This window comes from Acomys russatus, chromosome 1, assembly GCF_903995435.1.
Source record: "Acomys russatus chromosome 1, mAcoRus1.1, whole genome shotgun sequence".
Taxonomy (NCBI): Eukaryota; Metazoa; Chordata; class Mammalia; order Rodentia; family Muridae; genus Acomys; species Acomys russatus.
In genome coordinates, this window is record NC_067137.1 from 110,635,139 (window position 1) to 110,647,511 (window position 12,373).

At 52.1% G+C, this 12,373-nt stretch overlaps 1 protein-coding gene across 1 annotated transcript in view; it reads left to right on the forward strand.

Annotated features, from left to right (window-relative positions):
* The first annotated feature begins 590 nt into the window (after positions 1-590).
* The window catches only part of Rin3 (Ras and Rab interactor 3), a 105,418-nt gene continuing 93,635 nt past the window's right edge, over positions 591-12,373 (forward strand). The window contains exon 1 of the mRNA XM_051150688.1: positions 591-730. Within this exon, the coding sequence (XP_051006645.1) occupies positions 690-730 (41 nt within the window). The 5' untranslated portion in view covers positions 591-689. The remainder of the gene's footprint in view (positions 731-12,373) is intronic.

Consider the following 12,373-nt stretch of genomic DNA (forward strand, 5'->3'; position numbering starts at 1 on the left):
TCCCTTGATGTGTAAACTGGCGGGTTTTCTCCTCTGTCTCCAACTGGGTGCCATGCCTAGACAGCACAGGTGTGTTAGATGTCAGGCTTGATGGATGTTAACTGCCCTGTTAAACAGCTTAAACAGAGAAGGTATCAAGGGGGAGACTGCGCGGCCACCTGTCAGGGATGTGGAGGAGGTGCTCTGCCTTGGGATCGGGTCGTGGGGGGTGGGGGTGGGCCTTGGCTCCCCTGGCTTGAAGAAGGTCCCAATCCGGCGCTGGGCCTCGTCCTGGGAGCCTGGCTGCCCAATGCCAACTTGGAGATTTTCCTCTAAGATTCCCTCGCAAGCTCCCGGCAGCCGGCGGCCACAGTAAGTGCAGTCCTCGACGCCAGCACCGCCCGCCGCTAGGCCTGGCCCCAGGGGCGCGGCCGGGCTCCCTCGCGCCCCAGGGGGGCTCCCAGCTGCGAGCAGCGGCCGCCGAATGGCTTCTGACAAAAAACCCTTGACCACCAGGGCCGGCCTCTTCCTGCGAGCCCGGCGCGCTGCGATCCAGGAAGTGGAAGCCAGCGGCCCCGCGCTTCCCCACTGGGCGCGCGGCTGGCGGCTGCGCCTGGCCCAGCCCTCGGCGAGGGACAGCGCCAGCGCCACACGAAGGTCGCCGCGCCCCTGATCCCAGCGGAGTCGCGTCCCCGACCGCCGGCCCCAGGATGCGACGCGCCGAGGCACCCACGAGCGCCCACCCCGCCGGGTAAGTGGCAGCCCGCGCCCGCTGCTCCCCAGGTGGCCCGAGTTCTTGCCCCTTTGCTCAGCTTGGTCCCGGAGAGTCCTGGGTGCCCCGGATGGTCCCTGGGCTGCGGGACATCGTGGATGTCGTGCAGAGGTGGACTCCCCGCCCCCTCCAGCAGAGCCCAAGGCCGGACCCGGTTTCTGCAGGGGGCGGCCCTGGTGACTGCAGCACTTGAGCAAACTTTCAAACCTAGACTTTGTTAAGTGGAAAAACAGCGCACACTGGGCGGCTGCGTGGGTTTGGTTAGAGTATGTTCGAGCCCGGGGTGTCTGTGCAGACATGGCTCCTGCCTGGGCTGAACTTTGGATACAAGCGTTCACTGCCCCGGCCCAGCCAGTCCCGTGCACCACGATGCACGGTTGCTTTGCCTGAACCCCCCCCCCCCTTGCACCCTCAGGTCCTGGGGCCAGACTGGGAGTAGGGTGGTAGTTCAAAAGCACCTACAATTTCAGGCAGCCCCACCTGGCAACTGATTCTCTGCCTGGATTGAGGTGCCACCAGGATCCCCTCTGCTAGCCCTCTGGGTAGGCTGGAGACAATGACCTTTGGACTGGCCTTTTGCAGAGCCTGGTGTGTGCTGAAGGTCTAGGGTGCTTAGGTGCCTAAGGTTGGCGGGATCCCCCAGCGCATATGCAGTGTGAAGTGGGTGAAGCTAATGGCTTGGAGGCTGCCGTTCGGAAGGGATTCCTACTTTTGAACTCTTCCTCCCCCCCCCCCCCTCCCCACCACCCACGCCCCACCCCCCGACCTGGGACGCTGCCCAGAATTTCGAACCAGTGGGGATGTCCTGTCATCCCTCCAGTGAAAGATCAGGTTTGAAACGGCAGAGTAGAGAGCAATTTCTGTGAAAGCCTTCAAGGACTATCTGAGGGGCCATGAATGGTGGGCAAATCTACAGCACCATACTTTATGTTTCCGTTTAAAAGTCCCGGGCCTGGTCCCCAGTGGATTCTGGCAGCTGCCTGTTTTGATTCTGTGATCTCATCTCCTTGGGTCTCCACTCTGTAGACTAGGAATGCTGTACACATCTTGTGCCCTCCCAGATTGGAGGACAATAGCATGTAACTAGCCGCCACTTGTATTGGAGGGACTGGGAGTGGCCTGTCAACACCCTTAAGTAATGTAAATTTGGCTGCCTTCTTTCTTCTACCCCCATCCCAGTTACAGCCACAGCCCGGAAATTCTGTGTTGACCCTTCCCTTGGAGCTGATCTCTGCAGAAACAAATGTCATCTGACAGGGAACTGGGAATTCTGAGGGGGGGAGGGGGTCTCCTGGGAGCAAGTATCTGCTATACCCAGGATGGTAAAGCGGGCTAGAAAAAGAAGGTGAGGAGCCAAGACTCCAGTCTCATCTACTTCCCCATTTTCCCTAAGGATGGTCTGGCCCAATCCATTTCCTCCCTCCTTTCTTGTTCGTGCCCCTACCAGTTATTTAATCTGTGCCTCAGTTTACTCACAAGGATAATCAATAGTCAGTACTCTTCACAGGATGTTTTTGAGGACTACATTAGTAGAAACCATTTCATAGATTGGTTGGGAGGTGACACCTTCAATAGTTATTATGACGCTATCGTCGTCATCTGTGAGGTGGGATCCTTCCTTTGGCCAGCTGGATGATTGAAACCAAGGGATGTGACCTCTGCCTTGTGTGAAAACCCTGAGTCCTAAAAGCCCTCCTTCACAGGGACTCCACAATTCCCCAAGTCATCCCTAGGCCCAGCTGCCACCAGGACTGGTCCTAAAAGCTTTTGAATCTGTCCTTGTGCCTTACTGGCCCAGAGCCCTCTTCTCTCAGGGTGGGAGATATCCAGACAGCTGGGGTATGCCACCTCCAAGCAGCCAGGATAGTGTCACTTGAGTCTCGACTCCTAGCCTGAGGGTCTTTGCAAGCAACCTCTATTTCGTCATGAAGCAGTGGGGGTGGGGGAGAGAAAATACAGATAGGTTGCTGGATACACTAGGTACAGCCATTTTTTTTCCCCACCCACTGTGCTAGGCTCTGCCATTCATTCAAGACTGTTAACAACTCAACAGAGGTTAAGAAAATCTAGAACATTCTAAGGGGGGGGGGTGATGTGGTTAGCAGGAGCCAGGGCTGCTGAAAGTGGGGCTTGCAGGGGTTAGGAGGTCTGCGATGGGTGCTCAGGGCCCAGCAGAGGTTTGCACAGAGGGTGACAGACAGGAGGTGGACAGACAGTAGCTGGGGGGGAAGGGCCTATGGTAGCCAGGATGGACAGTTGAGGCAAGAGAAGGAAGAGTGACAGACATTGTTGGCACATTGGTGGTAGACAAACAGCATGGAGAGAAGGGAGCAATGCCAGAGAGGCTGAGATAGTGTAAGGCTACTGCTTGGGTTCAAACTCCCAACTGTGTGGAGTCCTGGGAGAATGGATCCCTCAGAGCTCGTGAGAGCTGGAAGTCAGTAAGGCTCAGAGGAGACCTGGTAGGCACCTGACACCTCCCTGCTGTGGCAAGCACACCCAGTGCATTTTCCTAGCTTTGCTACATGGACGGTTTACTTAGGATTGTATTTGCAAAAGAATTCCACTCTCGGAACAAATGTGCCTGACCCTATGCTCTGTGTAACAAGGAGGAAACAGAGACCCTGAAAGAGGAAGGTGGACCTGGGGCTCCCGAGTCTCTGCCCTGACATGGTACAGGCCCTGCAGAGGAGTCCTTAGTCTCTCTAGGGTGCCATCTCTGGCGTGTTGGTTTTCAGGGCCTGATATTCTCAGGTACTCTTGCCTGATAGAGACCCTGGTCTGGGGCAGTAAAGGGTTTTCTTACCAGGCATGTAGAGGATGGGTGCATGGCATGGCAAGGAGGAGTCTAGGCACACCCATCCCTGTAGCCCTTCTGGTCTCTCCTCTCTTGGTGCCCGACTGTCCTGGGTCCCAGTCTCTGTGTAGAAAGCTTAAGATGTTACCAGGCGCTCGCATTCTAACACAGATGGGATCCAGAAAGCACAAGTGGGAGACTCCTCTATAGCATCTCTGCTGGAAGGGGCATGTGCTATGCAAGGCAGGTCCCTCACCTCCCTCTCCACCTCCCACAACACAGGAGGGGGGTGGGGTGGGTGGGAGCCATCCTTCAGGGTCCTAGGGTGATGGCAATTTCTTTCCTCAGGCCCTCCCCCAGGTTCCACCTGTCATGGTCAGTGAATCAGCCCTTAGTTCATGTCACTAGACAGTGACAAATGAGCTGAACTGGCAGGCAGCCACGGAGAAGGGAGGGAGGGAGGGAAGGAGGGAGGGAGAGAGAGCAGGTTTGGAGAAGAGTGGAGCCTGGAAAGGATTGGAGTTGGGATCCTTAGCGGGCCTGGAAGGGAGGGCCTAGCCCTGTAGTTCCCAGGAGTGGAAGAGCCTGTAGTTTCTCCAGACTTTGGAGAAATAAGACTTTGGTTCAGGGGAGATTGATGGAAAGGGTACTGGTGTATGGAGGTGGCTGCCTGGCCACTGTGGGAGTTTGGAACAATCTCATGCCTAGAAATAACCCAAGCATAGGGAAAAAGATCTAGAAGAACCCTTGAAATTCTTTGTGCCCCTCTATCAGTTCCTCAGCTAGGGGAGGAACAGGTGACCCCCGAGTCATCTTGTTAGTTTAGTGGGCGATTTAGGATTTCTATTGCTGTGATAAAATACTCTAACCAAATACAACTTGGGGAGGAAAAAGTTTATTTCCTCTCACACTTCCGCATCACAGCTCATCATCAGGGAAAAGTCAGGTCAGGAACTGGAAGCCATGGAAGAATGTTCTTACTGGCTTACTCCTCGTGTGTTGCTCAGCCTGCCTTTTTGTAGTACCTATAACCATCAGCCCAGGAGTGGCACTGCCCACGGTGAGCTGGGTCCTCACACAAGAAAATGCAGTGCAAGCCAATCTGGTGTGGGGGGAGCATTTTCTCAACTAAAGTTCCCTCTTTGAAAATGACTCTTAACTTGTATCAAGCTGACATAAAGTCAGCCAGCACAGAGGGTTAGTGCTGATCTGACAACCAGTTCTAGACCTTTCTATCAAGGCGCCTGCTACCCAGAACTCGCTTTTTATTCTTAGAATCAGGAAGTTACACTGCTTTGTCCCCCAAGGGAGGTCCTGACCATGGAAGTCTTCTCCACACATGGACCTAAGGATCAAACCTACAACTTTAGCGGCTTTTCTGGAACAGTGCGGCTGTTGTGTTTCAGCTACTCAGAAGAGACTCTCCGGCTTGGAAGGTAGAACAGCATGTCCTTCCAGCCCCTTGTCACCCTCAGGTGCCTGCTCACCTGTCTAAAAGGCCCCTCGTGGGAGTTCAGAACACAAGGTTACTTTTCTCTGCAGCAGATGCTGACCCTAAGGCATCTACCCCCTTCCTAGTATGGAAGGAAGAGGGGGCTAGACACCTAAGACATCAAATGGGAACCCAGCTGAGCCCCTCTTCCCCAACAGTCCTTAACTACCTAGATGTCCTGAGCCCTTCTCAGAGATGGCGCAGAGTGGAAAATCTCCTGAGCCCAAAGAATGGATGGGCTGGGGTTGTAAGTTCTGGAGTCCCTGGCTGCCTCACAAGGTTCCAAGTGCAGTTCTCTGAATTCAAGAATTTAAAGGTGCTATTGGGGGTGGGTGGTAGTTGTGGGGTTGGGAAGAGCTGTTTTTCTTAGCTCCGGAGGCTGTGTAGGGACTTGCATGAATGAGGTAGGTCACTTGTGGGCTAATGGACATCTTGAGGTCCTGTCCTCTCTCAAGTGTGGGGACTGGTTTCCTAGGAAATAATGTTTTGCAGAGATGGTCCCCTAATAAATAGACTCTTACCTCTGAGCTGTTGTTCCAGGGACAACCAGTAATTCCCTCCGGTGCTGGCCCATGGGCCATGGGAATGGGATCCTACAATGAGACCAGGGTGCAGGCTCAGGGCACGCGGTGACTGCTTCGTCCTCCCCGTGGCTAGAGAGAGGTGCACAGGGTAGCCCAGAATATGCTCTCACTTTCCTAAGAAACAAAGACATATGTAGAAAGGAGGCTGCTTCTGGGTCACCTCTCTGTGCAAGCAGCTGGGAGGAAACGCTCCCTCATACTGTGGGTTTATTTGACAAAACTGGTCTTGTAGAAGAGCTGAGGTTGAGAGCTCCTACAGATAAGGTCAGTAGTTTCCTAGTGAGACTTGGTGACTGTTGGTGAGCGAGAGGGCTTCTCTGGGGGAGAGAAAGAATCAAGCAGGCTTAAGTGACCTCCAAGTGGGTAGAGCAAGGACAGTAGGGAAGTCCCAGCAACTTCCAGTTGTCTGCAATGTGTGTAAGTTGCCCGCGACATCAACCTTTGCCAGGGTGGAAAGACAGAAGTCTGAGAAGACCCTGCCTGAGAAGGAGTCTCTGGCTTCCTGCCAGGGTGAGTCCTCTTCAACACATGCCCAGGCCTCCTTCATGTCAGTCAGCTAGTCCTTATGTAGGAGGCCAGGAAGTGATTCTATGTCCCCATCTCCATTCAGTGTGTGAGAGTGCCCTTGAAGGAGAGAGAGGCAGACAGGCCAGAAGAATCTTTCTTAAGATATCAACAAGACAGAAGGGAGGGCTTTCTCAACTCTGTGTTTATCAGTCTGTCTGCCTCAGCTTTTCACAGAAGAATCTGGAAGTACCTTGGCTTCCACTTCAGGTGCAATTCCTCCTCTCCCTTAGATCAAGGCTGTCGAGGGCTGCACCAAAGCAGACACAGTGCCAACTGCCGCGTGCCTTGAAAGGGGTCACAGAGCCCTTCATGCTGTCTCACCGATTTCTGGCATGTCCTGGCTCTGTCGGTAGATGTGAAAGAATGCTCTTGCCTGAGACAGAATCTTAGTTCCTTTCAGACAAAGTGGCCCATCTCTGGAGTGGTTGTGGTCAGGGCTTGTCTGTGTCTGAGGTAGCCACAGTGAGCTCAGGCCACATCCTATAGAGTGTTGGCCCTCATGGTCTAGGGTAAGACTGCGTCTTCCTATTCAGGACCAGGTGGACCAAGGGACCTCCAGTTCTGGCCTAGGAAAGAAAGAGTCCATGAGAGAGAGGTAGGGGTGGGGACATCTGGGGCCTTAGAGGAGCTGTTCTATTGGACACTACCCTCCTGGGAAGCTGGCTTCTTTTATTATTGACTCTGGGATCTTCAAACAAGCCAATACTTTGTTATTCCCTAGTAAGAGATAAGACTTCAGATGTGTATACCACCCCTCTAGTGAGTGGGACCCAGTGGGGATGCTGGAGCCTACTGGAGGAGCTTATTTTCTGAAAGGCCAGCTGGGGAGGTGGAGTGGGCTGGCGCAGAAGGGGAGGGGCTGCAGGCATTAGGAAGCCCTCCTCCATAGACTCCCTGGGGCTCAGAGGCTGGTGAAAAAGTAAGTTTGATCATGCACAGTCTGATGGTCTCTGGTTAATGGGTCAGCTGTCAGGCTGGGATTTGCCCAGCTCTTTCCCCAGACTTAAGTCTGGTTTCTTCCCTCTCAGCCAGTGTCAGAGACAGCTCGTGTGGATGCATCTAGGATGGTAAGTTTGAAGAAGGGCAGTAAGGATGGCATCTGATGACCCTGCCAGCCATACATTATCCTCCTGCTCTACATGTGGGGTAGAACCTTTTTCTAAAGCATATTCTGGCATTCCCCGGTCAGTAAATTTCCTTCTGTTCACTCATCAGCTCCCTCTCCTACAGCCAGCTACCTGCCACCTGTCCACTCATCCACCCGCTAACCCGTGCAGCCATCCGTCCAGCCGTCCAGCCATCTACCATCTGTCTATCCATCCATCATCCACCCATCATCCTCCTACCACCAGCCAGCTACCTGCCACCTGTCTACCCTCCTTTTACTCGTTCATACAGCCATCTATCCAGAAGTCCAGTCCATCTGTGCACCAGCTCTACATCTATTCATCTGTCCACCCACCCATCCATTCACCAGCTCATCTTCCTATCCACTCATCTACCCACTTACTCATCCATATATCCCTCCATCTATCTGCCCATCATTTATTCATCTGTTCATCCATCCACCTACCCACCCCTCCATCTGTCTGCCCATCCATTTAGTCATCTATTTATCTATCCATTCCTTCCTCAGTTTATCTCTACCTGTCTAGCCATTCACTGAACAGTTGGATAGTCTAGAATTTCCAGTTTTTCTACTAAGGAACATAAGAGAGGCCTGTTCACAGCTCAAGCACGAGGCACTGCAGACAAAGGTGCTGAGCTGCTTCTCCCACTGGCTGTGGTGAGCAGGGAGGGTCTGGCAGTGATAGCACTGGGGTGCTACCTTGAAAGTCGAGTATACATTAACTGCTAAGATCAGGAATATAAAGAAAGGAATTCAATCAGGAGTTGGCTTGAGTGGGAAGTTGGTACAAAGCAGGTCATGTGTGTAGAACCCTGAAGAGTCTAGTGTGGGGCAGGAAAAAGTGTTGTGTAGGAAGGTATGGAGGAGGTTCCACTTGGCTCTCTATAGAAGGGTCTGGCTTTTATTTTCCATGGTGATAAAGACCACAGGCCTGTTCCTCCATGTAGTGGCTCAGCAGTGCTAGGTAAGAGGCTGCAGCTGAGCCTGCCATAGCACCTTCTTCCTCTCCCACTGCTAATAGGGTGGCAACCCCAGTGTTGTCATGGTGACCAGAGACAGTGTTCTGTCTGTCTGTCCCCAGCTGTGAGGCCATCGGGAACTCTGTGTGCATGTGCACATGTGTGCATACTTGTGCACATGCATACACACTATTACACATGTGAGTAGTATTGATTTTCAAAAACAGGTTTTATTTATATACCTTTAAAACACAGACAAGAATAATGAAAATGAAAGCCTCAAACATTTGTCCCTCTGAGTCTGCCCCCAGACCAAATGTGTGTTTGTATAATTTTAATCTGTATGTATGTGGCAACTTGTGTTCCTCTTTTCGCACAGAAGGTTACTTCCTGCTTCCATGGTTCTATATGTGCTCAGGACATGTGTTACCTGCCAACCATCATGGTACCATGTAATGTAAAATTATTTTAAAATGACATTTTCTATATGTGCCATGGTGCATGAGTGGAGACCGGAGGATAACTTTTAGAGTCTGTTCTTACCTTCATGTGGGTCCTGGAAATGGGACTCAGGTCATCAAGTTTGGTGCCAGGTGCCCTTACCCACTGAGCCATCTCAGTGGCTTATATTACTGTCACTTAATGGGCACAGTCAGCTTAGTTGTTGCCTGTGTTGACTGCTTGACATCATCCCAAGTGGCCTCTGTGTTAAATGAAACATCTGAATATGTGTGCAGGTCTAAGGTTTCGAATGACTTCCTTGAAGCGTAGTTCTTTGCCTCTATCCAGGAATCTTTGAGCTTAAGGTGAGAGTGAAGTAAAACTTCATGGTTGGCCCCGGCATTTTAGGTGTGTATAACTTTTCAGCCAAATGTTCCTCAATTTTCTTGCAAGTAGATACAGTCATTTGATTAAGGTCAGGACTGGGTGGTGTAAGTAGGGAGTGAAATTTGCTCAAAGATGCCCTTACAATGAAAGGATTTGTGTTTCCTGTTGACTGAAAGGAAGATAGCACGGCTGGAGCTGAGGCAGCCATCTTGGATTCTGAGGTAAACTTAAATGTAGAAGGTACATGGGATAGGATAGCAATATGGCTAGGGTCCCAAAACATAAAGCATCATTCTCCCTCTGGACTGTTCACCCAGAGTTACATGAGTCTCCTCACATGAGAACGGAACACATAATCATCTTGTTTAAATTACTCTGATTCTATTTTTTCTATTATAAATTCTATCCCAAGTAATATTTTATGTCTTTTGTCCATACCCAGAAAAAAATACTAAACTGAGTTTTAGGCCTTTATGCAAGTCCTTGTTCTCAGAGGATGAGGAGAGGAGAAAGAGGGAGAACAGCAAGGCAAGACTTCTCCCTCCAAGACTAGGTTGCAGGCATGTGAGGCTTAGATTTCACTGGAAGATTCTGGCTATTTGTTCTGGTTTGCGTCTGACTGCAAAGCCTTGTGCTCTGGGATGTGTCATGCCTCCTCAAGACAGTCGCACACCGTTGTGCAGGTTGTTCACCTCTCAGAACGTGCCTGGCTGAGAGAGCAGCAGTGGGGGAGGGGGGAGGAAATTGCATTTAGCTCAGAGTGGAGTGTCATGAAGGCGGCAGGCAGTGTAGGAGGTGGGGTGGGCTTGGCCTGTTTCTGGGGAGAGGCAAAGAGAGCACCTCCCTTTAGTTTTCACAGAGGCACTCTCGTCAGCCGTTGGGAACCCCAAGCAAAGAAAAACAGAAAATCAGCATATGTGGCACACAGAATACTGAGCCCAGAGGAAACTTGTACCGAGGGGCAGTGGCCAGGGCCCAGGAGGAGCTTACATCCCAGGGCTTTGGGAGGAACTCTACCCCGAGATTGAGGGATGTCAGCTCCCGTGGTCCCACCCAGGCCTGTAATCACACACTTCTGTGCCCTTCAGTTTTCCTTGGACTAGGGTCCTATGAATGGACCCAGTGTGCCCTCTGTAACCCAGGCTTCAGCTTGATGCCTGTGAGGTCCTCTGAGCTGCTGTGGTGCTGTGGGGCTCAGTAGGCATTTCCTGTGTTCACTTGGCACCTCACTGTGTTGGTATGCTGGTCTGTGTACCCAGGCCCTCACAGCCTTTGCTTCCAGTTTGAGTGATCGCAAGTGCAAATGCGGCCTGCTGACATCTCTGCCCCGATTTCCATAGTAGAACCAACGTGCCTGCATCCGGGCTGCTGGGCAAAGGGGATGAGTGGGCCCAGCTGTGGAAGCTACTACAAGAGTCTGGGCTGAATGAGGTTCAGGATCTGGACCAGATCTTGGCAAAGGAGATGTGGTATAGTGGGGGTGCTGCGAGGTGTCTTTAGGAGGGAAAGGGCTTGGGCTCCCCGTGCAAGCCTTCAGGGGGGCAGGGTGTTGTTCCCTCTGCTTCCTCCCCAGGGAACTCCCCAGGACCAGGGGCAGCCATGGCTCAGCAGATTCTCAGTGAGGCCAGGGCACTGTGGTCAGAGATGCAGGGCCTGGAGCAAATTGCCAGGACCTACTTTTCCACCTCTGCCTCAGTTTCCTCATTTTGTACAAGTAAAGCCATAATTTCCCAGCACTTGGGAGGCAGAGGCAGGGGGATCTCTGTGAGTTCGAGGCCAGCCTGATCTACAAAGCGAGACCAGGACAGCCAATGCTAAGACAGAGAGACTCTGTCTCGAAAAACCAAAACCAAAACAAACAAACAAAAAACAAGTAAAGCCATAACTGTTCCTAACTCACAGAGCTGTTGTGTTTTGAGAGTTCATACATGTTTGAACAGTATTGAGCATAAAGTAGGTATTCCATGATGTTTTTCTGAAGGTCCCCACTCCTCACTCTTGTGTCCCTGTCACTCAGCCTTCTGGTAGTAGCCCAGTATATAATGTTTCTTTACAAACTGGTTTCTAGTTCCTGTCCACAATCCATGTCAACTTGCTTTGAATCCTGGGATGGATGCTTGCCCTGTCTGGTCTCTGCTGCCTCTCTGAAGGCAGTATGGAGATGCAGAGGCCCATGGACTAAGCACTGAGTAAGGCCAGTGGTGGGTGACCTCACAGCCCTCACACAGTGACACGTCATAAGGCTCATGATCTCTCCATTCGTCGTGGGATGAGGAGGAGGCCTGGGTAAGTGCTTCTTTGGGAGAAGTTCCTACAGTTGCCAATGACCGGTCCTCTTCTTTCCTCCCAGGTGCATCCTCTGCCTCCACAGGGAGCTGAGTGAACAGACTGCCAGGCCAGGCTCTGTGTGGAGATGCCTTGCAGGTCTTGGTTTCCCCAGTGTCCTGTGCAGGCTCCCAATGGCCACCATTGGTATTACGTCACGGGGACATTTCCAGTGGATCCTTACACTTTGTGGCTTCTGTTTGAAAATCTGCCCTGATGGCCAAAATTCATGTGCCACCCCCAAATCTGTGCTTATAGCTCCCTAAATCCTCCAAGAGTGCCTGCCAAGAGCTGTCGGTCCTCTGACAGGAGGGCGGGTGGCAAGGCAGACACACATCCTTCCATGACCTCTGCATCTCATACTGCAGACAGATGTCTTTGCCACAGCACTCTGCACATCAGGTGTGTTCTGTATCTTTGTGCTTTTGTTATTGGTGTTGGTATTGGCGGTGATGGGTGATAGTGGTCATTTTGTTGTTCCAAATGGTCCCAATAGCACAGAAATGTCTTGTTTCTAAGTGCACAGTACGCCTGGGAGAAGGTCTATGGGTGTGGTTGCTGCAAGCATGAACTGCAATGTAGCGGCACGCAGCGTTTGTAGCAATGAATGGAGGATGTGTATCCACTCAGAAGCACGTAACTGAAGCGTAGGCTGGCCCGAGGCCCTGAGAACACAGTTCAGCATTGGCTCTCAGTATTCAGAGGAGCCAGGAGAATCTAGCCTCTTGGGGATAAGCCTGCCAGGTCCCTCCCTTCTAGGCCTCCAGGCTGAGGAGTGTCCACTTTATCCATCGTCTGCCTGGAAAAGCACACACTGTCCCTTAGGTCCTGCCTGGGGCCTGGGGCTTCCCTCATCTCCAGCAAAGTCTGTGGCTGTTGAAGGCAGTAGTCAGCGCAGGTGGGATTGTGGGTATTTGTGTGTTACTGAGACAGGAGCATGG